Here is a 27154-nt window from a genome sequence, read left to right on the forward strand (position 1 = left end):
CAAAAGGCATGAATTGTAAAAATACTGCTGTCTTCTGATTGACCCAGTGGTCCACCCGCAGCTCAGGGGAAGCATCTACATTACAGTGGTACAGCTGCAGGGTAGATGTGGCCTGGTACAAAATTGATGGGAGGTCAGAAATTAGGCCTATTGCATTTTCTTATCAACACTAATTGGCAAACAAAGATTTCTGAAAGCAACCCTCTGTGGCTCTGGAAAGCACCAGCTAGGGGAATGCTGTGGTCTCAATATGCCAATATGATGCAAAAGTTTGGCTCAAATAGCAGAGAAAGGTGCAGCATTATAAGACGTGAGAGTCCCGGTTCAGAAGATTCCTCTTTAAATACCAATGGAAATAAGCATTACTGGATTTTTTGATCTATATAAAAGGCATGGAAAGCTGCAGTCTTGTGGCTCTCTTATTTTCCATCAGCCTGCTCTCAAAATTATTAATCGTAACTGATTTTCACCTCATCAACAGTAAAATAGCCTACCTGGATAAATAGGTAAAACTTTATTGGGCTTTTATTCTTTAAGATGTCATTTTGGTAATACAAAAATTCCACGTAGCATGAAATATGTATACGTACACTGTAAAAAAAAGTAATATAAAATAAAGCCCCAAACTACAGAGCAGGGCTGTGTTTCAGATGCTCTCTTTTTATTGTTGTTTGGCAAGTGTTCATTCTTTCAACCGCTGGTGAACTTTGGGGAACAGCTTCAGGGCATTACATGTTGTTACTTCACAGACTGTTTCTACTGATACTCCTTTCACTGCAGCAATGTACTGACAAGCAATCCTGATCTTCTCTGGTTCATTTCTCTCCTAAAAGAGAATTGCCAACAAGGTTACACGATACAAGAAACCAAGTGAGATCAGCCTGGCTTACCCAGGGCCCATAGGACTGAGTCCCTCCTTTCCGTTAATTACTTCAAAAAGGTCACCACTGGCATTTACAAATCTTAAATCACAACTAGGCTCTATGATAAATTAGATGGAAGAGTCAGCCTGATACTGTGCAGTTTTGGATCTGACACGACCATAGTTCTATGGCAATTTCATTATATTTTAAAGACAACAGCTGGATCAAGCTCAAGAAATTCTACTTCTTTTGTTGCTGAGAAAGAATAAATATTCAGCAACAGTTTGAAGTTCCTGAAACTTCTCTGTGGAGATTATCAGCAGGAAGAAAGCTGTGTTCTTTGAAGTTCTATATATATCAGCCTTGATCCTGCAAGATGTCGAGTGCTTAACTAAAACCCATGCGACTTATTTATTTAAATATAATAAAAACAATACCTAACCAAGGCTTGAGGCACTCTGACATCACTGATGCTACTATAAAATCCCAGCAGCATTAAGAAATCATTTCACAGGAACTCAGGCAGCCAGAGTCCAGAAACTCCTTTCCACCCTTTTATTGCTGCGGGAACCAAAACCTCAACCCTCTCCAAAAACCTTATCAAACAGGTGTTTTTTGAAGCATGGCCAGAATGTCACCAAATTTGGACTATTTAGGGGAGTTAGTTCCAGAGTCCTGGAGCTCTCAGACAGATGCTCTTTCTTTTATAATGAGGGGAGATCCACCTCGAATGTCCCTGCTCACCACAGCTGTTGCAGTGTGGCACAGGGAAAGAGCCAATCCTCCAAGCAGGCCTGTCCCAGGCCATTAATGGCTTTATAGTTCATAACGAAAACCTTAAACTCCACCCGGAGACTAACGGACAGCCAGTGCAGATCCTGGAGTCATATGCTTCTGGTAAGATGCCCCATGCAGTACCTAACATCTCAACTGCCACCGAAGTCAACATGGACTCACAACACACAACAGGTTCAAGCATTGCTCAGCACCTTGCGGGCTCTAATCTATTAAAGAGACATTTTCATGTTGATTTCAAAAATTAAAAAAAAAAATGCAACTAAAATGGGGGTTTTGTTTGAGTGTAAACATTCCTGTGCAGTTTGGTATCCTGAACACTGGCTCTCATGCATTAGCACAAAATGGCAGAACGAGAAACTGACTAGTCTGTTTTCCAAGCTAAATGTAGTGCCAAATGTACACAGACAGCATTAGTGATGACAAATTAGATTTCTAAAATTTGTTGTGTTAATTACCTGTGGTGGTGGTAACAATACAAAGAAGGAAACATTTATTTTAATGATCTGATTTCACATGACAGTGCCCCTTTGAGCTCAGAGGCGCCTGGGGGTGGTGTTTGAGATCTAGGTTAAACTATGTATTTGTTAGTGTGTGTCAATGGAGTGACAGCAATGTAAACCCAGTGATAGCAAAATTAACTCTATAGTACAGTGATTTTCAAACTTTTTTTCTGGGGACCCAGTTGAAGAAAATTGTTGATGCCCATGACCCTATGGAGCTGGGGATGAGAGACTTGGGGTGTGGGAGGAGCTCAGAGCTGGGGCAGAGGGTTGGGGTGCAGGAGGGGGTCAGGGCTCTAGGCTGGGGATGCAGGTTCTGGGATGGGGAAGGGATGAGGGGCTTGGGGTGCAGGAAAGGGGTTCCAGGTTTGGGGGGGCTCAGGGCTGGGGCACAGGGTTGGGGCGCAGACTTACCTCTGGTGGCTCCTGGTCAGTGGCACAGCCAGGGTGCAGAGGCAGGCATCTCGCCTGTCCTAGCACCACGGACGGCACTGCACCCCAGAAGCATCTAGCAACAGGTCCGGCTCCTAGGTGGAGGTGTGCGAGCAGCTTCGCGCATCTCTCACCCACAGGCACCGCCCCCCACCCCCCAGCTCTCATTGGCCGGAAACCAGCCAATGGGAGTGCAAAGCCGGTGCTCGGGGTAGGGGCAGTGTGCAGAGCCCCGTGGCCCCCCTGCTGGCCGCTTCTGGGGCACAGCGCGGTGTCAGAAAAGGTAGGCACTATGCTGCCTTAGCTGGGAAGCACCGTCGACGGGACTTTTAACATCCCGGTCGGCAATGCTGACCAGAGCTACCCAGCACCTTACGTGCCGTGACCCATGGTTTGAAAAACATTGCTATAGTATATGCACCAAGAAATATTTTTCTCTCCTGACATTCTTTTGGCTTTTCTTTTTTAATGTGAGAGAAGGGACCTCTCTTTGCATCTTGCATATGGCTAGTAGTTAGGGCATTAGAGAGCACAAACCCCGAACGCATTAGAGTGCATGAACCCTAATAGTCAGTCACTTCATTTCTGAAACGCAGGTTGGAAGTGTTTAGGATTTAAACTAGTAAGCTACATACTTTACTTACTGTACCTCTTTCTTTGGGCCAAGAGAGGGTGAGTCGGTCTCCAAGCAAATGTTCTCTAGTGGAATCTGTCTTATTAACTTTGCTCGCTTGTAAAGACAGGAGAATAAAACAAGAAACAACACACGTAAGAGTCCGTTCTCGTCGCACTAATCAATAGAGAAAGGAGCACACTATACATTTACACACACAAAATCAATTAATGGCTAACAAGTCTGACTTATTGGCATTTAATAGGCTGTTTGAGTCACTGGGGAGAATCCTATGCCTCCAGTGAGCTGCAAACACAAAGGTTAAGCAGAGTATACTTGCCCATCAGAGCCTCTACCACACTACAAGGATTGTGAATATTCACCCCCCTCAAATGTCTGTTAATCTTTTCTAAATGGAAGCTGTCTTTAACATTCTATTAAGTACATCCACTCACCGAATGACACGTTACTGTGGTTGGGAAAGACAGTACAACAGCCAGCCAGGTGCTGGGCTGGTATTGTAGGAGACCCCCAGTCAAGAACATGCTGTGGACTCCTGTTCTCATAACCATTAAACTAATGACTTCAGGTAGATGGGATGGGTTGTGGTTTTCTCTCTCTTTGTCTAGGCAGTTACAGCATGCTCACTGCCATGCTATCTGAGCCCCTCTCAGGGCTGGTGTGAAAGGTAAAGGGATTCACTTCACCAGAAGATCAGAGAAAGGTCAATGGGGCAGATGGTAGCTTGGACGTGGGAGGGCTCAGTGTCTCAGCACAAGAATTGGTCATTTGGTGTAGGAATCAATAAGTTAACAGCCTTGTGATTCCTTGGATGTCATGGATGCTTGGGCCCAATCATCCGGCTGAGAGGCACTGGCATGACTCATTCAGTTAACACTGAGATCAGCCAGAAGGAGCATGTCAAGGCACTCTCCTCTCACCAAGTAGTTAGTTGTGCTGTCTCAGCAGCACTTCGAGCCCAAGTCAGCAGTGCAGCAAGGGACAAGGATAAATTCAGCTGGCACTACGTAGCAGGCCTGGGTATGAACAGGAAGAGATCTGGAAACCCTGTTGTACAGAAATGAAAGATTAACTGCTTTACCGCTGCTGTACTAGGTGTATGGGGAGGAGGGGAATGAACCTCAAATCCTGCCTCATGTACTTGACACAAGAAGGTAGGAATGAGCCATGCCAAGAGTAACTCCACTGGAGTGTCTTTGATGTAGAATATGTTTAAGTGAGATCAGAATGAGGCCCCTAGATGACAGCCTGCAAAGACCCTCCCCCACTCCAAAGTCTGAGATTCTTTAGATAGGGTATGAATGTGATCCCACTTCCTGACCTTCAGCGTCTGCCCCGCTCTGCCTCCCGAGGGGCTCTATGCTCTTAGACCCAGATCCACAAAGGTACATAAGCACCTAACCCCCTGACGTAGGCACCTCAGTCCCAATTTTATGTTCCATAAAACTCCCACCACACCCTGTGGGCACCTAAACTCAGGGAGGTGCACATCAAACTATCCCATAGTTCAGGGGTTAAAGCACTCTCCTGAGTGGTGGGGAGACCTCTGTTCAAATCCCCCCCCCCCAGTGCTTGTTTAGGTGGCAAGCGCTGGGAGCTAGGGGAAGAAATGGGGATGCGGCGCGCTCAGGGGAGGAGGCGGAGGTGAGGTGAGGTGGGGGGTGGGGAGGGGAGCTTGGCTGCCAGTGGGTACAGAGCACCCACTAATTTTTCTCCGTGCGTGCTCCAGCCCTGGAGCACCCACGGAGTTGGCGCCTTTGGCTGTAAGCACCCAAGTCATCAGCTGGCACCCCGGTGGCAGGGCATGGTGTATCAGGCTCTCATGCTTCAATGGCCCCAGCTGACAACCAGTTTGGTTCTGCAGTAGTCTGCATCTTCTTGCGACCCAGCCCTCCAGCTGAGTCACCTAGACTCCCATCCCTTCTGGAGTAAGCCAATAGTCCCTCAAAACAGGAAAACACAAAGTCTCGTGGCCTCTATGCCAGGCCCTCGGCCCCCATGTTGGACTCATCATTCCTGCCTCTTCCAATCTTCAAGCCTGTACTTCCCCTCTCGGTCTTGTGGGAGAGATAGGGGAATCCAGGCCCAGCCTCTCCTCTGGCTTCCTGCCCAGGGACCCTGTTTAGGTGGTTATGGCCTTGTTGTTCAATCCCTCGCCACTACCCTGGGTTGCCCCTACCTTTCCCTACTTGTCAGCACCTTCCATAGATCTGGGAATACTGCCATGAATTTGTGGCTCCCCACAGCTTCTTCCCAGCTAGCTACTGAGGAGCTTCCTCAAAGTTGCTCCCAGCCTGTGAAATACAGCCCAGCTGCTGCTAAACAGTCCTTCCCATTTACCTCCTTCTGACAGGAGTCCCCCCAGCTCTCCTTCTTGGAGCTGGATTTGTGCTTAAGCCCACTGCAGAGCCTCAGCCACCTTCTCCTTCAGCTAGCTCCTTTTCCCCAGTTAGTCCCAGGCTCAGAGGATCCAGCAGGCCAGCCTTCTCCTCCTGATCTGCTCTCCTTCCTAGTCAGCCCCCTAACTGAGCCATGTTCAGGCCTTTTAACTCCTCCCTCCAGGCTTGACACCTATGCAGGTGTAGTGGGATAAGGCTGACGGCATCGGCTCTCATTAACCTCTTCCGCTCCAGTGTGAGTTTGTTACACCCTCTCACAGGCCCTAAGCCGCCTGACTCCAGGAGAGAGATTGCCAGTTGTGGATGGCTAGCAGAGATAGGCGCATCCCTGCAGGCTGGACTTAGGTGCCTATCCCTGTGAGAGGGGCAGGTCTTAGGACACATCCCTCTCATTAGCATCCCCCATTGGCTATCTTAGGCAGCTCCCCACTTTGTGTGCTGGCTTTTATGGATCTCATTCTAAGGCACTTGTCTCTCCCCAGTCAGTGTATAGGGAGTTGAGGCGCCTAACTCAACTTTGTGAATCGCAGTGTTGTTCCTGTGATTTCCTAGGCACCTAAGAGTTAGGCATTGCAATGCTCAGCCTCACAATGCCTAAGTCCCTTTGTGGATCCAAGCCTTAGGCCCTATCTATGCCAGAGTAATTCTCTGAAAATCTCCCACTGATGTTAACAGTGGTTCAGTTCCACTGGTGTTAGCAACACTGAGTGCCCTAGTGTAAATGGGCCACCAGATACTCAGCAGAGTCATATGACCATGTTAAAAACAGCATTGCTGGTACTGGTAACACTGGTAGAGCTCAACTGATCTCAGCAGCAAGTGCTACAGACCAGGCCTTTGATCGTAAAACTCCTGGCAGCAGGGACTGTCTCCCTCTATGTATTTGTATAGCGCTTATGTAACCCACACACCTTCTGGGTGTGGTGTTCTGTCCCATCTAGTGGCACCAAGACCACTTAGAGAGAGATAAAGTGAGTCTGCTCTACAGCCTTAGCTAACAGTCAGTTGGCTTTTAGCTCATGAGGTAGAGGCTCATGCACTGAACTCCAGAGGCCCCAGGTTCGATCCCACCCACCAACAACCAGGGTCTGTCGGCATTACACCTACCAGAACAAAGCCTCTAACTGGTGCTTAGGAGCATTACTGCAGCACAAACACCACCACTACCAATTCAGCTCACTTTGATTCTGCCTTTGGGCCAGATTTTGATCTCCCTTACACTGGCTGCACACTCATGCACCTTCACTGGTTTCAGTGGACTCACTCCTGATTTACATCCATGTAAGCAAGAGGGGAATTGTCTTTGTCTTCTTCTTGCAGAAGCAACTTTTCACATTTTCTCTTGCCATCCTCCATCCCTGACCCTGTCCATGCACCAGGCCACATCGCTTTCCTCCTTATTCTAACCCTTCTTCCAAACTCACAACAGTTAACCAAACCCAAATATCAGGGATTTAAAACATCAGTGTGTAAAGATCATTAATGCCATTAACCCCAAAAGTGTTTGTTAGGAACGCCAGCTCTAGCTCCATCATCATGTTCCAACCATCGTTCCCCAGCTAAGTGTTCTTCTATAGCCGTAGCCCCATCATTGCTCCACGCTGCAATATATTAAGTTAATTAATCCTCATTTTAAAAAACCCAACAAGAACTAAAAGGCCACATATGTTCCTCCCCACATCCCCTGCTGAGCTATGTGTGATTTAGACTGTAAGCTTCCTGGAGCAGAGACTTGCCATTCTTCATTTGCCTTTAATTCTGTCCTGATATATATAACAGAGAAAGTGTCTCTTAGGAAGTATGGGTATCACATGTGCCTATTACACACACTGGGCCCGATTCTCTTTTACACGAAGGCCCATCTACACGGGGTGACAGTGGGCCAGTACAGGCTGTATGATGTACCGGTAAGAAGCCAGTGCCAGCCTGTACACAGCCCACGTTAAAGAGTTGTGGCGGCAGTGCTTTAACGTTGCTCCCCCTTTTGCCTCCCCTGTCGGCAGAGGGGGGAGGGTGGAAGGGGGAAGTGCTGCCGCGGCAAAGGACGCTCCTTAGCGGCAACGCTTTAACATCGCTGCCCCTTCCCCGTCGGCAGCTCTGCCAGTAGGGACCACCGACGGGGAAGGCAGAAGGGGCAACGATGTTAAAGCAGCGGCCAGAGCCCTGGGCCCTTTTAAATTGCCACCAGAGCCCCGGGCGGTGGGAGCCAGGCAGCGCGGATGGGGCTGGCTGGGAGAGACTGATCCACAGCCCCGCCCCTTCTGCCCGAGACCCCGCACCCTTCAGGGGCCAGAGCCGGTCCCCGTACTGGTACGAATTTAATATTACTTTCACCCCTTCATCTACATTGCTCTGGAGGAGTAAATGTGCCCTAAAGGGGGTATAAATGTAGTTTACAGATGTTATGTACAAAGGCAATTTACTGCCAGAGTGGCATAAAGGAGCCTTGGTGGGCATGAGAATTCATGTCATGGCATGCATGTCCCCAGGGTCATCCTTGCCCTCTGCCTCACCCTACCCTCCCAAATACCATCCCCCAATATCTGAGCCAATGCAGAACGTCATTTCTCGCGCAGTCCAATTAAAACTATGCTGAAACAGAGTCCATGAACTTTCCAGGGACTTACCTGATCATTCCTTGTGACAGCTGGAGGAAAAGAAAAACAAAAGCCAGCTTGTACTCCTTCCAGGGCAACAGAGGGCCTGCCAGCAAAGTTATGAAGCAGTGCGTTCCAAATACCTGCACCACATAGAAGAAACCCAAAAAGCCTAAAGACACTAAAGCTAGGCTGTACGAGTTTAACAGCACCAGAGTAAAGATTTGTATCATGAACGTTTTTTTTCTGTTTTAATTGTAAGAGACTTTAGTGCTGGCTCTCAGTCCTGAAGTCCTTTATTTATCCACAGGCAAAATATGCATCAACCATGGCTTTGTAGGATCCCTCCCTGACGAGTGAGAACATAATTGATTTCACCTCTGACCTCTCTGCTGGGCCTGCCAACAAAGGTGCAGACTCTGATTCCCATGTATCCACGGGGAACCGGACCAAGACCACCAAATTCACTTCATATCAACACCAGAGAGCTGTCAGTGGTAACAATTTTCAGTTGGCATCTGCCGGGGCCAAACTGGAACCTCTAATTAGAGGTGAAAGGCTCCACAGTCAATTACCTACCTCCGCAGCCTTTCTGTCCCTCAGCAGCTTATTTCTGTCCTGCTATCATTAATTGTGTTTGTAATATGCACAGAGATGTAGATAAGTAAATATTTTAAACATATTCTAATTGTATCTTTCTTCACAACATAGGCCAAATTTCAATCTACAGATCTGCTGGAAACAAATCATAAAGAGAAATAAAGCTATCTGGACACCGTATTCTTCTTGCTTCTGTTCAAAGAGTGTAGTGGAAGCTGATGCTGAGACAAAGGCTGCTTTGATTCACTCACAAAAAAAGTTACAATAAAAAAAAGAAACAATTCTGTTTCATCAGAGGTTTTCCACTCTGCAGAAACTGTCACTCCTTGAGCATAATATGTAAACTTGGCAGCTCCACAGCATCTTCCACTCATAGTTTCCAGACTTTAATGAATGGAGTTCTAGGACACACACGTGTGGTAGGGAAGCATTATTAGCTCCATTTTACAAACAGGTAAACTGAGGTAAAGGACTCACTTTTCTTCCCAGTTACAGAGGTAAATCAATTGAATTACACCAGCATATAACTTGTGTAAGAGCAGAAACAGGCCCAGAGAGCAGTTAAGGATTTCTTCTTGCAACAACAATCAGTACTGGTTATAAGGGTTTGATCAGAATGGAAAGCGAGACTTACCTTGCTCCTTAAGAAAAGCAATAGTTTGTCTCCCAGCCGAACGAGAATGCACGTTTCTGGTCATTACAAAAAACATACTTTAGAGAAGCAGAGAAACACTGGTGTTTTTTTTAATATAAAGTGATTTCTTTTTAGAAAATAAGCTCTCTCTCTTAAGGAGAAAACGTTACTGTTCAGGAAAACAAGGGTTACAACTGGCACTGCTGGCAAAGTGAAGAGATTTGGTTCTATTCTGAAAAAACAGCTATAGAAAAACGGCACCTTCTTCCTCACCAGGTCTGCACCTCGTGTGTATTTAGAGTCAGATCTGCTGAATTTAGTGACAAAAATAAGGTGCTACTCTTGTTTGCCATGCAGAGCCAACACAGCTAAGGGAGAGCAAGCTGGATTCCTTTCCTCCTACTGCATCATCATCAGAACTATTTACTTAGTACCAACCAGTTTCACCAACATAAACTGAATGAAGACAATGACACTGCACAGTCACTGAGGGCTTCATGTGACCTGCAAAACTTTTATTACTGGCGATGATGCAAAGAAGAAAAGAACCCAGCTTGGTTTTCAAGTCAAGGGTTGAATCTGAGGGCTGGCAGTTGGGGGGGTGGGGGGGAATCTTTTCACTGGTAAACTGAATACATTTGTTCTGGAAATCACTGGGAGACAATAAACACAGCACCCTGCCACACAAAAGTTACTTTCATTGAAACAAAGAAAGAATTACAAACTAAGAGATTTTATTCTCCATCCCCACTTTTTAAAGTTCCTACCATTTGGGGGCAAAATGAGGTGAGGGGTACAGGTGGTTTAAAGTTCTCCTTTGCACTGCCCCAGTGCTGGTGCTGCTCTGTCCAGGCCATTATCCCTAAGCTGAAAAGCTAAAAGGGGCCAAAAACAGTAGTCCAGGATAATCATGGCAGAGAGGCATTCTAGCGTCTCTCCCCACTCCTTTCTCCAGCCATGCCCCCTTTTATCTGCTAAGTCAGCTGCAAGGGGATCAAGTACAACAAGTTGGTATTACACCACCCAAGGGCCCCCCCGGCACTTGACGAGCCTCCCTGGGCCATTTAAACTGGCTTTATGACCACATTATGCTGGCGGTGCAGTGCAAAGTGGTCATGTTGCACCAAAGGATATGGTCTTTTACTTTTTGAAATATTTTGTTTTAAATTATCACTGCTTACCACATTTCTTTCCAACCCCTTCTTCCTGTCCCCATTTCCCCTCCTCTGTCTGAATTTTAAGAACCAATTGTTTTGACTGGATTTGTTTGTATTCTCCTGTACAGTGCCCCAAGCACCTTGGGAGAGGTACTTGATACATATAATTATCCCCACTCTCCTCCTCGGATGTGGGGTTTGCATGTTGAATACCTGTTGATAGTTAGGAGAGTTAGACATATAGGGAGAAGAGAATAAAGTATTATGGTCTTTGTCTTCCTGTTTCCTGATGCTGAACTTGATATCATCAAATTAAATATAAAAATCTCAGTTTATTTTAATAATACTCTTATTTCCCCCCTAAATGTTCACTTATCAAGTACAGTGGAAAACCACCTATCTCATGGAATAGAGAGTTTTGGGAGAGATGCTGATTTCATTTATGCCAGTGTAACTCCTCTGACACCACTGGATTTATACCCACATAACAGAGATCAGAATCTGAGCCATGGACGTTATTCCAATAAAAGCTCTGGATTAGGGGGCGAGTTTTCCAATGTAAATGACATACATAGAGGCATGAAACCTAAATTTGGACAACAAGGAGTTTAGATAAGAGGGTCTCTCTCTGCTGTGGTGGGTGCATGTGCCTAATCCTGCTCCCATCGAAGTCTGTGGCAAATCTCTCTCTGGTTGAAATCCTGGCCCTAATGAATTGCGGGGGAGCTTTGCCATTCATTTCAAGGGGCCAGAATGTCATCCTCTGACTTAATTTGTGCAGAAGTGGGACATAAAATGATGCCTTGAAATAATACAAGTCTAACCCCCATCGAGGTTTTATTTGGGGAGCATAGCTCAGTTCTTATCCAAAAGATGAAAAGTGTACAGATGGAAAATACACCTCCTTTCAAAAACAATTCTTTCAGAAGAAATGCCAGCAAGTCTCCCACATTTTTAATGATGACTTAGCTAGAGAGGAACATTCATCAGCCCTAATCTCTTGACACAGGCTTTGGCTTCCCAGATGTAAGCCACCTTTTATTATTGTTATTTTTCTTTTTAACCTTAAACCATTGAATATGTTGACTAAAAATAATCCAAACAACCCATCATTATCAATATGCTTTACCGTCCCTCCTGCACTCCAGGAGCTGTGACTTAGGAAACAGGTGCTCAGCTTAGTTAAGATTTGATGTATGAGGAAGACTTTGCTTGGAGGTGTTCTGACTCACACTGGCAGGTCCAGCTGTTTAGCTATATCCAGCTGTAACGCAAAGACCTTCTGCTGCTCCTCTCGTTGCTGGGATGTGGACACAAACCACGGAGTGAAGTCTAGACCAATCTGCAATGAGAATCAGTTAAGGGATGATACAAAGTTTGTGAAATCTTAAGTAAACTTCAAAATGCATGGAGGATTAATGCTTTCAGTACATTAAACTTCAAATGCTGTAGGCTACTATGAGAAACCACTATAACTAAGACAAGATTAGAAGGCACTACAACCTCTATATAAGATCTTTTACCTGGGGGTACAGTAGTACCTGGATGCAGAATAAACTATATTATATATAAGATAACATAAAAATGCTTTGCTAGGAAAAAATCTATAGCAGCTCATCTAGTCTCCCTACCACTGTCCTAGCTGCAGGATTCTAGCATATCTTTGCAGACCATCTCCAATACTTATTCATAAAATGATCACCTGGGGCCTGATTCTAGTCTCACACCAAGAGAGGAGTTTGGGGTTTGTTGAATCTCAGCAAATATGATTTCTGTCTATAAAAACAAACGTAAGCACCATAAACCACAGATTGCAATATATTGCACAGGCCTACCAGAGCAATTTGCTGAGTCAAGAAAACCCTGATACTAATGAAATAAAATAAAGCACTCTACCTCTCCAATAGCCACCAGCTTATCTTTGTGCTTCTCAAAGAATGGAAGGGCAGGTTCCAAGTCCTGTAATAAACCAGCTACAGCTCACATGCTTCGTTAAAATACCAGTGGGGTAAAAGAGGTCCTGGCATGTCAATGAAATTGCAAAACAGGCATTAGTAGACCATGGTGAGGACAGAAGTATAAGGCAGGTATTAAAATTATATACTGAATTGTCTACCAGCTACTGAATGTTTTAAGTACCCATTCTTTAAATAAGACTATAATTAAAAATTAAAAGAAAGCCCAGTCATTCTGCTGGGCTGCCCAGAGCCAGCCACACAGCCACACTACGGTGGAAAGTACAAGCTTGGGCTGGGGCTTGGCCATAAGAGCCAGAAGATGTGTTGATTCAGCATATCTTCAAGGCAGCCTCAGACGGCAGGGCTCCTCTGGAAGTCCTGGGGGAAGTGTAAAGCTGCCCTCCACTTATGGAATCCCCAACAGGGACAGCAGTGGGAATAGCATGGGTCCTCCCCTGAGGATGAATGCCCCAGTATGCAACCTCTCCTGCTGCAATTTGCATCCCATGGGCCAGCAGAGATTAGTCAAAGCCACAGTTTGCAAAGTGCAAAAGCAGCTATATAAATAAAAGGCATCACTATTATCCCATAGGGCTTGTCTACATGGAAGTTAGTGCCCATAAGCTCGGGTCTGAATTTACCAGGGTGGATAAAATCAACGATTTAACTTAAAAAAAAAAATCAGATTTTTTTGATAAAAGGTTTTTTCCCCAAAAAAGCATGTCTAAAGATAGTTTTAATTAAAACACATTATAGTTCAAACATATCTCATCATGGAATAGGGATTATAAATTCTAATTCTATAGTGTGAGACAATATATTCATGTAATGTTTAAAAAAAGTTTTGTAAATGAGTTCCAATAGTTCATGGATTAGGGACCCAATCTTATGGGGTTCCACAGGCTTCTGTATAGATTTTTTAGGTTAATCTTTCTATCTACCCAATGGGACTCAGTGCTCAGTCTAGAAGATACCACCAGAGATGAGTAGTTTTTCAGTTCTCAAACTGTGGATTTGTGTCTCTGGAGGTAACATGCTTGTTAACAGCAAAAATGTTTTTAAATAAATAAATATATATAGAGAGGTGAGAAATAAGACCTCAGCTCTATTGTCCCTCTTCAAATTTGTGTACACAGAGTCAATCCCTTACCTCTCTCTAAAAGTGCAAAGTTTCAAAAAGTTCAATGAATAGAAGATTGTTGGAGCGGAATAGATCTGGACAAGGAGAAGTAGTCCAGGGATAAATGTGAGAAGCGAGGGACAGATGCTTGTTTTGTTAAAATATGTGTTTGCTGTTGAAGAAAAAAATCCAGAATACTTAATGTTGTTGTTTTAGTTAAATAAAACAATTTAAATGTCTGTTTGGTGATGTTCTCCTCCTAATACAACATGGCAAGAAAATCCTCCAAATACTAATGATTAACCTGTTGAATTGGAGATAGTTCAATGACTTCATAAATATCTGCTTCAATTACCTTTGGTAAATGAAATAACCAAACAATCATTCATTTTCTGATATAGCTGTGAAACTCATCTGAAAAGTTTTCAAAATAAATCACTGTTTAAAAATGTATAGTGTGTACCTTCTAAAAATGAAACCTACATTTATCTCTGAGTTGTGAAGAATATGTACTACAGTTCTAACAACCAACAAGATTGCACTTTTATGTAGAAACCCATGATTAAATCGAGTCTTCCTGACTATTTTTTAAATCAAATCCACCCTGGACTTTACAGTGCACTAGCTGCTCCACAGTAACTTCCCATGTGGACACACTGCGCACTACAGCACTTTTGTGCACTTCAGCTTTTTTTGGTCCAGTAAAAGGTATTCCCCACCTTGCCCCTCTAATATCCTAGGACCCACACAGCTAAGACTGCACTGCACAGGGAACTATGACCATCATGATCACACAGCACCCTCTGGAGGCCAGTGAAGGAACTGCCTTCATGTCTATTGACAAGGTGCTGTGGTGATGGCTTATGCATAAGGCTAAGATTTTGTCACAGTTATTTTTAGTAAAAGTCGCAAGCAGGTCACAGGCTTCTGTGGATTTTTGTTTACTGCTCGCGACCTGTCCCTGACTTTTACTAAGAAAACTTACAAAATGGGTAGGAAGGAGGGTCTAGCACCCACCACTTCTGGGGCTCCAAGGTTCTCCCTGCTGCCTTGTGCCTCAGAGCTGTAGAGGAGCCTGCCACCAGCAGCAGCTCAGAGCTGTGGGAAGCTGCAGGGCCCCTGCCGGCTGACAGCTCCAGCCCCGCTGCTGAAGTGGAAAATGTCACGGAGGTTTCTGGAAGTCACTGATTCAGTGACTTCTGTGACCTCCATGACAAAATCTTAGCCGTACTAAGTTATGCATCAAGGAAGAAAAACAGGATAAAAATCATAAAATAAATGGGCCCTTGCTTGAAGTCTCCTTAAATAGCTTTTATCATCTGCTTCAAGTCCTGCTCCTAACCTATTTCCAAGATCTCACCATATTTGCTAATTTTCTTACGTGTTGCTTCCTCTCCAAAAAAGGCAAAAAAACCTGTAATAACTCCGAGGCCAGCCACGACTTCATAGCTGTCACCAGATTGCACAGCAAGGGCACTCCGAACTTCACAGGAAAGGAACTCAGACCTTCCTGCTCTGAAAGCACAGACCCTTACTCCTTAAAGGAGAGCTCCCTCCAGTTGTTAACTAAGTAGGGCCTATGCACAGATCTGATGCCATCTAACAGAGAGCAGTATCAGACATACACACTGGCCAGTTTTCCCCCCAATAAATTGGTGATAATTACATTATCTTTATTAAAGTTAGGCACAGAAGAGAAGTGTCCATACTCACCCATGTGACAGCTGTAGACACAACTGCTACCATGGCAGATTTCTGCTCCAAAGACTTGAAGAGCTACATAAGTGGAGTTACAAATACCCATATGAAGAAATTCATTTGATTTAGCAAAATACAGGCATGGGAAGCTCGGCAAGTCACCTGAACAGTAACACTGCGATGTCCATCTGCACTACTCTGAATCGGATGAATCCCAAAACATGCCATGACAGACTCTGGATACCTTTAGGAGGGGGAAAACATGTCAATGGGATTAAAACGTCTAGCTCAGCAGTGAGAGTAACATCATCCAGTGGCTGTTTGGTGGCCTGTGGCAATAAGTTAGCGGTCACAGCCAAGTTTCTAGCAGAGAGGTGTCCTCACTCAGGGAACACCCATCACAATCAGCACTGAGTTGTCATTCTTAGCAGAAACACCAAGGACTGAACAGATTGGGAAGACTGAAATACCCTTTCACCATTAGAGATGGGATGGTCTCTCAAAGGCCTGTCTACACACAATTTTTGTACTGGTATAATTATGTGAGTTAGGAGTGTGATTAGTTAGTGATACCACTATGCCAGTACCACCCCTACTGTGGTCACAGCTACACGGATATAAAAGTGCCTTATACCAGTAGAGCTTATTCCCCTTCACATGTGTGAACGGCTATAGTGATATAAAGCTCCTTCATTCCTACACAAATACATCCACCCTCGTGGGGCTGCACCACTTTAACTCTAGCAGTATAATCAGAATGGTACAACTTGTGTGTGTAGACAAGGTGGGGCTGAGGCACTTTGGTGAGGCAGAGGACATCTGTAATGCCACCCCCATGCTTTGTCCACTCTTAGGAGAAATAGATGTCTCCAGGACTGCTCCTTTGCACACTGAATTCATACATATGCAGGTGATCAATAATGTTTAACAATGAATACTTGATCTCTTGATATTTCCATGTCTTACATTTTGCTTTTTTTAAAAAACAAAGAAAAATACAATCTCTCTCTCCCACACACATGCACATACATTATTTTTATAAAAGCAAAAGATACTTTTTGTTAGTCTGTTCCAGTTCTCCAGCTCTCTGCCATGGTGAGTCAAAAACAACCCTCAGGCTCATTTGTATGCAATCACCCTGTTTAAAGAGGCCATATTGCAGTCCATTCTCCCTTAGAATTAGAAGAGGAGAGAATTTAGACATGTTACTTCCCCTCTCCACAAAGCACTCATGGAAGAATAAATGTATCTTGATTTTAAGTTCTCACCTCTGTAGCATATATGGTCCATTCCCCTGCCTTACAACAGAAACAGCTTGCTGTTCAGCATGTACCCCTCCAATTAAAGGCAAAATCCTGCTCTTATATTCATATGTTCAGCTCCCATGGAAAGCCCTGTACAGTATAGTCTTAATTTCAAGTATATAGTCAACTTTGCCTTAAACTCCTTTATACCATCACCTCACTCATCATATGGCTGACGTTCCACACTTCAGCAACTCTATGTGATGAAGCCCTTCATAATATCTAGACCAAATGTTACAACTTCAAAACAAGCTGCTACCTTGGAGGGGTGAAGGGGTTATCTCCCGCATCCTCATTCACCTTTAGACACCTGAAAATCATTACAATATCACCTCTTTGTTTCTTCTTTTTCAGGCTAAACATGTTTACATTTTTGTCAGCAGACACACATGCAAGGCCACGATTCTGTCTCATTGCCTTCCCCAGTACTCACCCTGTAATCTGGATATCCTTTTTTAAATGAGATGCACAAAAGTTGCACATGATTCTAAGAACACCATTCGCAAGACCTTATGCGGCGAGATCACTATAACCCAGTTGCTAGGGCACAGGACTGCGAGTTGCGCATGGGGTTTATCCTTGGCTCTGAGATGCAATCACTAGTCCTGATTCCCCACTACCCTAGCTCCCTGTGTTGTCATTTACACGTGCACCAAGTGGGTGTGAAATGCTACCAGATCAGAACAGTAGATTTACCCTGACCATGCACAGATGTAAATGACTATGCAGAGCCCGAGACAGTGGAGAACCAGGCCCAACAGCATGATCGTGGCCAATTCAATTAATCTCTCTGTGTTTCAGTTTTTCTATCAGTAAAGTGAGGATAATGAGACCCATTCACCTCTGTCCAGAATCTGGAGAGCTAGATAAGACAAGTGCTATGGCAAGTGTTAAGTAGAGAGTTATTTCTTTGATCTAAAAGATGTCTTTTTACTGACACAAGGCATGCAGTGAAATAACAAACCTTTCTGCTAGATCAATAACTTCCTCAAATTCACTTTGCTGCTCTGTAACAGAAACAAAGGCTCGAACTCCAGCCTGGATTGAAGAAAAACAAACAAACAAAAACCCCTGTATTTGTTACTGGTGAAAGTTACACTTCCCTCCTGTTTTATGTATGTGTTTCCATTTATAAACGACTTAGCTAGGAACTGCTCTAGGAGCACATTCACTAAACTCACTTCAGTTAAATACATCATTAAATGAGTGGAGGAAAAAAAATAAAGTAGTACCAAAATAAATGACTTCTCACCTATCCAACCATGCAGGATTGAACAATATATTAGCTACACTGCCTCTCTGCCCCTCCTAGTCCAACCCCATCTCAAAATCCTGAGGGAAGAGCTAATCCTTAATTTGCCCTAAAGTTCCACAGATTGAGGGCTTGTCTAGACTACCGCTTAAGTCGATGTAAGTTACATTTGTAGGGGTGTGAAAAAACCACCCCCGAGCGACATAACTTACATCGACTTAAAGCCGTGTCTATGCTATGCTATGTTGATGGGAGATGCTCTTCTGTTGACTTAGCGCATCTTCACCAGGTTGAAGACAAACCCCAAAGCTCTGTTGGGCCAAGGAAGAGAGCAAGCTCCAGAGACTAGGGCCCCTTAATGAGAACACCCTGATGGTAGGCCCCTCTACGAAACCCTGACAGAATAAAGCATTCTTGATTGCTGTTCCTGCGCCCAGAAATTGGGGAGCCCAAATGATCTATGCTAATCCTTCCAGTTGCTTCACACGCACCCCTCCCAAGCCTTTCAGTTGCTTCACCACTCAGTATTACTGCAGTCTTGTCCAATTTGAGTCAGGCAACCAAACTGGCCAGCTGGATGGGATGCAATTACTGAAGATAATGACAGTAAGCCAAGACACTGCAATTCAAACGTCCTCCCTAGCCCTTCTAATGACCCTTTCTGCCCATTAAGTAGAGGAGTGGCAAGACGGAATAAAGTTCAGTGGGCATTTCATATTTGGCTCCACTAACAAATAAACAGATCAAAAAACCTCTACCACTTACAAATTGTGCCCACAAATAGTCTAACATGCTCAGGTTAGTGCTACCCCGTCCTCATGCCATCACCTGCGTGTTTGCTTTACCCACAAGTTACATCTTGTCTTGATCTAGGGTCCTGCTCCTGCTACATCTGCAGCCCTCTGTGCCTGTGTAGAATCCCACTGACTATACTGCAGGATCGGGGCCTACAACTGTAAGCTGTTTGGCACAGGAGCGGTCTTTTAATACATGCTTGTCTAGAACCTAGCACAATGGGGCAACAATCTAGCTGAGGCTTCAAAGTGCTCCTGTAATACATAATAAATAAATCCTAATAATGTCCTGAGTAATGAATAAGGGATTCTGGTGCAGAAAAAGTAATAATTTAAAATAAGTCACTAACCTTTCTTGATTTTTCAATCACATCATTTATGTCCTGCAAGACACAAATGATCAGTTATCATGCAAAGCACTGAGAGACCTGATTTTGTTACATTTAAGCGAGGGATGTGTAATGGGTTCCTCCTCGGGGTGCCACCTGGAACTGAGGTATCACTGAGCCCCCCAACCAGGGCCGGCTCCAGCGTTTTGCCGCCCCAAGCAGTGAAAAAAAACTCGCCGCCGAACTGCCGCCACGGACGGCAGGAGAGAGAAGCTGCCGCCGAATTACCGCCACAGAAACTCTGCCGCCCCTTTCTGACTGCCGCCGAATTGCTGCCGCTGCGGAAACTCTGCCGCCCCTTTCTGACTGCTGCCCCAAGCACCTGCTTGGAACGCTGGTGGCTGGAGCCAGCCCTGCCCCTGCCCCACCAGCCTTGGCTCCCTTTACACTGTACTGCTGTGGCCAGCCGGCACTTTCACCAGCACACATACAGATAGGGACACACCCAGCTGCAGTTATATGCAGACGCTGTGATCAGCTCTGCATGGGAAGGTTCTAGCTAAGGAACTTTCCAGCTACGCAGGCACGCACTCCACTCTGGGGTGTAAACCCAAAATTATACCATCTTTCGCTGCACAGGGAACTGTACAGCATAAGCTCATGAAATTCGTCCCCTCCCTTAATGTGGAGAGGAATATACAAGAGCTTTCTGCCCCAAGTTATGACTCCCACACAAAGCAAAACCAACTTTAACAACTACAAAAAATAGATTTTAAGTGATTATAAGGCATAGCAAACAGATCACCTAGCAAATAAACAAAAATGCAATCTAAGCTTAATAAACTATATAGATCAGATATGAATAGCAAATCCTCACCCTAAGTGATGATACAAGCAGGCTGTAGACTCTTAAGGAGCAAGCTGCACTTGCTTACAGTTCTGAATCCCCCAGGCTAAAGGGAGTTTAGCCTGCGTCCAGCACTTTTCCCAGTTCAGTCTTTGTTCCTCAGGTGTTTCCAGGTGTCTCTTTGGGTGGGGAGTCAGTGAAAAACCTCGATGATGTCACTCCCCTGTCTTAAATAGCCTTTGCATATGACGGGAACCCTTTGTTTCAAAGCTTGGTTCCCACGCCAGTCAGTGGAAAAACACTGATATCCCAAGATGGAGTCCAGCACCAGGAGACCTAGTCACATGTCCCTGTAGTGTCACTGCAGCCATGAGTTGGAGGCTGTCTACAGCATCCTCAGGAAGGCTCCCCAATGGGAGATAAGCTTCTTCTAAGGCCTATTGTTTTCTCCTAATGGCTCATTAACCTGAATGGACCCTTCCCAGCCCGCCATCTAGACTGAGAGCCTTTTGCCTAGTGGGCATTCCCCAAGTGTAAACACATTTGTAATACAGATACATAGTCAATATTCCTAACTTCAGATACAAAAATGATACATGCAGACAAATAGGATAATCATATTCAGTAGATCATAACTTTTCCAATGACACCTCACTTGACTTATCTTGCATAAAATACATTATGTCATAATCATGTCATAACAACATTGCTGTGAAGAATGCTGGGGGGGGCATGTCACAGGATGGTCTTGTGTTTAAGCTACCAGGCTGGGACTCAGGTCATCTAAGGTTCATTAGTGGCTCTGTCACAGACTTCCTGCATCACTTTGGGTAAGTCGTTTAACATTGTGATTTCCATTTTATGTATGGGAAACCGAGTCCATGGCAATGTTTGCCTAGCTGATGGGGGGGTTGTAAAACTAAATTATAAAATATTTTTCAAGTCCTGGGGTGGAAGGTGCTTGATGAGCGCAAAGTAGCATCATTATTATTTTACAAGAATTTGGTGGCATAGCCAGGAAGAGAAGCCAGGTCTTCTGACAGCACAGACATCCTCCCTTCCTCTCCCAACCGTCTTGAAAGCTAAATGTGGAACCCAACTACATCTGTGCTGACCCCTGATCCCCAGTCCTTCCCTTGACGCTTTTGTGCATTACCTTGCTCAGATGCAGGGGCATTTCAAATCCTAATCTCACACGAGAAGGAGTCTGAGGCAGCCAAGACACCAATGGGTAACACTGAGTGCAGAAATTCAAATGGAGGTACTGGAGCCGAGTTCAGCCCAGATTCAGCTACAGAGAACATCAACTATTGGGGGGGTGACAATTTGTACCCCAAAGCAACACTCTAGCACCCCCATATTTACCATGGTGATATAATTATGATATGTTTTGTACAAAGTATGCCTTGTGAGGTATCATTTTAAAAGACTTGATCTTTTGAACATCAATATCAAGTTGGATTGGGTGTGCTGTCATTATATGTGAAGTTATGAAGTTTGCCATGCATGTTACTGAAGTATGTTGTAAGGTTGGGAATACGCACAAGCAGCCTTTCAGGTACAACAATGGGGCAGCCAGATACTGATGATGGCCCATGAAGGGGAATACACACTCACAAGGACTACCCCAGGAACTGTATACAGTGAAGACCTCTCAGAGGGAGCACAAAAACAATGGATATTACTTGACTCACCATAGCAAAAGATCTTTCCAGAAAGCTGGAAGAACTTATAAAGGAGGGGAAGTGACATCATCATTTGTCTTCACTCCCCCCACAACTCAACACCTAGAAACATGTTTGGAGAACAAAGACTGAACTGGGTCCCAGGCTGAAGGGGATTTCCAGCCTGTGTGTGGAAGATCTAAGACCTACTTGTATTGTCGATCAGGGTGAGACACTGCTTGATTCAAATCCTGTCTAGTTTACAGAACTCAGATTGCAATTTTTCTTTTTATTTCTTAGGTAACCAACTTTGATCTGTGCACTTACTACTTATAATCACTTAAAATTTATCTTTCTGTAGTTAATAAACCTCTTTTACCCTTTCCCTAAACAATGTGTTTTTGTTGAAGTACTTGGGGCATCTGCTCAGGAACAAAAACTGGTGCATGTCCTCTCCACCCTGAGGGAGGGGCAGACAGGGTAATAAACTTACACTGGCCAGGCTTCTGACCAGGGCAAGACAGTACAGCTCTGGGGTCCTAGGCTGGGGAGCTGTAGGGAATTCGCTGGAGTCTCGCTATTGTTGGTTCATGGGCGGCTGGCAAAAGCATTCATGTAACCCAGTTGGGCGTGTCCCTGCCTGTGGATATCTGTGTTAAGTGCAGTACCTGGAGAGGTTTGCAGCTAATCACAGCATCACAGTGTGAGAGGGAGTCCAGGCTGGTAAGACAGAGGGCTCAGTGGTACACCAGTTCCAGGTTGCATGCCGTCACAGTGGGTGTATGGTTTCATGAGATTTGCTTACCTGACTTGTTTAAAGAACACTATTTCTTCAAGGAACACCCACCTCAACGACTTCAGCCTTCTGAAGCAAGAGCCCTGATGTCAGTAGCGTCACTGACAAGCAAAAGAAGGAGAGGCCCAGATTCTCCCTCTATTTGGTTAACTCTGTAGCCACGTAGGCAGTGATAGCGATCCTTTTAATACAGGGACACAGCAGTGACTACCAAACCACAGCACGTTCTATCTTGGTGTCACACACACACTTCCTTCCATTTGCCTCTAATGCCAGCAGCAATTTTCAGGTTAACACAACTGCTTTTTCAGAGTTAAATATAATTGCACAATGACAGAACATTCATGTTAGCTCACCAAGTTCATCCCCTGCAAACACAGACTGTGGTCCCCAATAGAGGACGTAGCAGACATGAGAAACAGACCAAAAAGATTATTAACTAAAAGGCTAGGTGTAATCATTTCTTCCTAATCATACTTCTATTTCAATGGGACCTAGATTGCACAATGGATGCATCACATTTGTATTTACTTTGTCCTTGGGGGCGTCAGATCATTCATGCCATGACACAGAGTTTTTAATATTCGGGTCATTGGGGAGAATTACGATTGGCAGGTTATTTTGTTCTTCATCAGACGCACAGCTAATTGCATCTGCTACATTCATTATCAGACCTTGTGTATTGGCAAAGAGTAGAAACTCAGAGTTACGAACACCAGACCTATGAATGGACCGGTCAACCACACACCTCATTTGAAACCGGAAGTACGCAATCAGGCAGCAGCAGAGACCAAACATGTTTTTAAAAAGTCAAGTACCTCACGCTACTGTGTTAAACGTAAACTACTACAAATATAAAGGGAAAGTTTAAAAAAAAATTTGACAAGGTAAGGAAACTTTCTGTGCTTGTTTCATTTAAATTAAGATAGTTAAAAACAGCAATTTTCTTCTGCGTAGTAAGGTTTCAAAACGGTATTAAGCCAATGTTCAGTTGTAAACTTTTGAAAGACCAACCATAACGTTTTGTTCAGAGTTACGAACAATCTCCATTGGCAAGGTGTTTGTAACTCTGAGGTCCTACTGTATGTACCTTGGGAGACTGTTCTTGTGTAACAAGTTTACAAATGTCTGGTTGCAGCTGTTTGTATCTAATGTTAACCTAGAGAGGCATGTCTACCCTTCTTATCTTACCCCAGCCTGGGTGGCCCTTTTTGGGTTTATCACACGACATGTCCCACATTCTACAGGACTGTCTGGATTTAATTAGGGCCACACAGCCCCCTAGAAGCAACTGCACCATCCCGCGAGTTATTTCAGAGTCCTAAAGTGTCATCGTCTTGCAATCACAACAGTGTCATGACACAAGCAAGACCTGAGGAAGAGCTCTGTGTAGCTTGAAAGTTTGTCTCGCTCACCAAGGGAACAGAGTAGCAGCTGTGTTAGCCTGTATTCGCAAAAAGAAAAGGAGGACTTGTGGCACCTTAGAGAATAACAGATTTATTTGAGCATAAGCTTTCGTGAGCTACATGATGAAGTGATGATGATGATGATGAAGTGAGCTGTCGCTCACGAAAGCTTATGCTCAAATAAACTGGTTAGTCTCTAAGGTGCCACTAGTACTCCTTTTCTTTTCACCAAGGGAAGTTAGTCCAATAAAAGCTATTACTTCACCCACCTTGTCTCACAAACCAGTTTGTAAATTACAGAGCAGAGCAAAAGGAACCCTGCTCCTAATCCACCACGTCCGTGCTATAAATGGGGATTCTGCCACGGACTCTAATGGGATCAGGAGCTTCTACAGAGCATACACCAGGCTCAGTGACTACAAGCAGGTAGAGGGAATTCCATCACCAGCCTGGAAACAGCTGTTGTTGCAATCATACTTCGCATACCCAGGGCTGCAAACCCAATAACAGCAGCCCCACAGCATTGGGCCTGTGTACAGAGTGCACCCGCTGCCTGCAGTCTTCAGTCCTACCTGCCTGAACTCCTCGGCCGTGAGGTGGCAATGGCAATCGATGAACCAGCACGTCTCCATGTGCAAAGGCTGCTGAAGGCACCCTGAGCAGGCCAGGCCTGGGCTCCGCCTCTTGCGACTCTGACAGACAGCCGAAAGAGGCTGTGGCTCTTCCCAGGGCAGCGACTACAACCCCTCCCACTCGCCCTATGGCGAGCAGCCCAGCCTAGCCCGGGCACACAGCCGCCTAGCTATGGGGCAGAGGGAGCTGGCGTCTGCTGAGCTCTTCCTCCGCACACACGTGCGGGCAGTTTTGCAGCAGGGAGTTCCAGCCCCAGCTCCGCACTGCAGGAGTATTTACAAACGGTACGTTTGAGTTTCCGGGGGGGGGGGAGCGAACTCGGTTGTGTCTCCCCCTGGAGTCTCTTTCCAAACGATTACCATTGACTGAAGCTGCAGCAAAATGTATCTACAGGGACACTGGCATTTTAGAAATCACGTTTCTTACAATAATCAGTTTCGATGAGGCCAGGAATGTCCAGAAGCAGCGAATCTTGTTGTCGTCTTCTCAGTCAAACGATAGAAGCTGAAGATTTTGAGTAGATGACACACTTTTTTTTTTATACCCACACTTGTAGAATTAGCAATTTCTTCTGTGTTTTATAGGGGCTAATAATTACGGCCTTAGTCCTGAAGAAGTGGTGTTTTACCCACGAAAGCTTATGCCCAAATAAATCTGTTAGTCTTTAAGGTGCCACCAGACTCCTTGTTGTTTTTGTGGATACGGACTAACAGGGCTACCCCCTGAGCCTTAGTCCTGCAGACCCTTAAGCATGTGCATACTTATGCTCATGGGAGGAGGCCCATTGACGTTAGGGACACCACTGGTGAGTATTTACAGACATGCTGAAGCCTTTGCAGGGTCAGGGCCCAGCATGTGTAATTTGATGTCATGCTATGTTTTCAGTATTGCCTACAGCGACACCATTAATTGTGTTGAGTGTTTTATTCTTTGTTTATATGTAACTTTACCTTTTTTTTTTAAATAAAATCTTTCTTAGAATTATAGAATATCAGGGTTGGAAGAGACCTCAGGAGTCTTCTAGTCCAACCCCCTGCTCAAAAGCAGGGCCAATCCCCAATTTTTGCTCCCTCTCCCTAAATGGCCCCCTCAAGGATTGAGCTCACAACGGTGGGTTTAGCAGGCCAATGCTCAAACCACTGAACTATCCCTCCCCATCAAACTCCGTGTTAGAATACAGCCTCTTGTACACAGTTTTTATATCATGGCCCTTGGAGTAAATTTTCTTTTTAACCAGAATAGTTTAATTGGTGCAATCCTTATTGTGGCTGCAGTTACACAAGGTACATTTTACCAGTATGGCTTATTCCCCTTGCCATACACATTAGGCACTTTTATACTGGTATAGCTGCATGCACACTGAGGGGAAGTTATATCACTTTAACTATACTGCATCATTACAACTTGTGTGTGTAGACACAGCTTACTACTTATAGTTTGCAATTACTTCAAAATGTTATAAAATTTTTAAAAATCCTTTTTATATGACTAAAAATAACACGAGCTAATCAACCTGGATGAATTTTAAAATGTAATTTACCAGTCCTTAACTAAGATGTTTTTCTGTATTGCTCTCTGCGTAGACACTGATAACAGACTTTTCAGTGTATTTTTAGTTTATTGTCAATGTTCCATTCCTGGTTCTTCTATATTGCCTGTGTCATTGTAAGTGTAACAAATTCTGAAGTTAGCTATCTCAGAACACATAGGGCCCACTCCTTCACTTACTGAAATTTGTTTGCAACATTGGACTGTAATGACATCAAATGTAGGATATTTGTCATGTGTGTTAGTGCATACAGCACTGCACAGAAGGTGAATTAAATGGTGGGTCTCCACCCTCACCCACATGCTTACATATCTATGGGAAAACATACAAAGACTGGGGGGGCTGTTGTTGTTTGTTTTTACAATTACCTCCAGAACATGTTTGTTTAAAATGTTAAATTTCATCCCATTAAGGATGGTTTAAAAAATTATTAATAACTTCTAAAGTCTTGTTTTCAGATGCTCCATTAATAAAGGGCCCAATCGTTAGGCCCTCGACCTCCACGGAGTTCAATGGAAGTTGAGGAGGCTCACCATTGCCCAGGGGCAGTTTCAATGGCAATGATCTGTAGGTACCTGATGGGGCACCCTCAACTTAAATGTAGCTAACTTAAAAATAAATAAATCATATTTGTACCAGTTGCAGGTACAACCCCTGCCCTCAAGGCCTTGTGTCAGTCTGGCGTTTTGCAGTCACCTATATCGACAAAGAGGATAATCTATGTTCTTCCACTCAGCAGGAGGGGAAAGACCCATACAGATAGCAGAAGAAACTGACTATCTTGATTCTGCAATAAGAGCCTCAAGAGCAGACCCCAGCACCTGCATGTGGCTCCACTGAAGCCAATGACGCTCCATGCAGACCAAGAGGCACCTGTGTGAACTTGTTTGTGGGATCGGGAGTCTAACTGACTAGATGAGGGAAATTGATTATCCATAGAATGCTGTCAAACTAACAAAATAAACACACTGGAAAAAATAGAGAAAAAATATGTCTCTAATCTTTTCAAGTTATCATCTTAGGCGTTACTTGTAATAATGGGAGATAAAAATTTGCACATTGAGGCATGACTTTTAAGTTGAGGGTTTACTCTTAACCATTAAGCAGGTCTAAGTCCATAGTCTGAACAGAAGAAAAAATGGAAGCTGACAGATCAGCAATGGGTAGCGTGCACCCATTTCAAAGTTCTC

The 27154-nt window shown here is 44.5% G+C and overlaps 1 protein-coding gene and 1 long non-coding RNA gene across 9 annotated transcripts; one reads left to right on the forward strand and one right to left on the reverse strand.

Moving 5' to 3' along the window:
- Nucleotides 1–495: 495 nt before the first annotated feature.
- On the reverse strand, nt 496–24571 carry LOC102930317 (putative deoxyribonuclease tatdn3-A). 8 transcript variants are annotated; one of them, XM_027826015.3, is made up of 11 exons: nt 24355–24485; nt 19091–19123; nt 17659–17732; nt 15553–15634; nt 15406–15468; nt 12511–12573; nt 11847–11956; nt 9458–9513; nt 8254–8273; nt 3243–3323; nt 496–826 (listed from the first exon to the last, which is right to left on the reverse strand). In XM_027826015.3, the coding sequence occupies exons 1-11, from the start codon at nt 24412–24414 to the stop codon at nt 683–685; spliced, it is 786 nt and encodes a 261-aa protein (XP_027681816.1). In that variant the 5' UTR covers nt 24415–24485; the 3' UTR covers nt 496–682. The 8 variants fall into 8 exon arrangements, with proteins under 8 accessions (XP_027681816.1, XP_043399611.1, XP_027681803.1 ...); XM_043543676.1 differs by having other exon boundaries at nt 3238–3323; XM_027826002.3 differs by having other exon boundaries at nt 8254–8366.
- On the forward strand, nt 24560–26944 carry LOC114020328. The gene is made up of 3 exons (XR_005224855.2): nt 24560–24699; nt 26423–26531; nt 26701–26944. It is a non-coding gene; the product is annotated as an uncharacterized LOC114020328 (long non-coding RNA).
- The last annotated feature ends 210 nt before the right edge of the window (nt 26945–27154 follow it).

The sequence above is a fragment of the Chelonia mydas genome, chromosome 3 (genome assembly GCF_015237465.2).
Source record: "Chelonia mydas isolate rCheMyd1 chromosome 3, rCheMyd1.pri.v2, whole genome shotgun sequence".
In the NCBI taxonomy this organism is placed as follows: domain Eukaryota; kingdom Metazoa; phylum Chordata; order Testudines; family Cheloniidae; genus Chelonia; species Chelonia mydas.

Excerpts from the sequence above, each read along its gene's own strand:
- LOC102930317 (XM_027826002.3), bottom strand. The coding sequence starts at position 24,414 with ATGGAGACGTGCTGGTTCATCGATTGCCATTGCCACCTCACGGCCGAG. Across the intron at positions 8,367-9,457 it reads TGCTTTTCTTAAGGAGCAAG|GTATTTGGAACGCACTGCTT; the intron begins GTAAGTCTCGCT and ends TATGTGGTGCAG. Across the intron at positions 827-3,242 it reads CTCTTGGCCCAAAGAAAGAG|GAGAGAAATGAACCAGAGAA; the intron begins GTACAGTAAGTA and ends ATTCTCTTTTAG.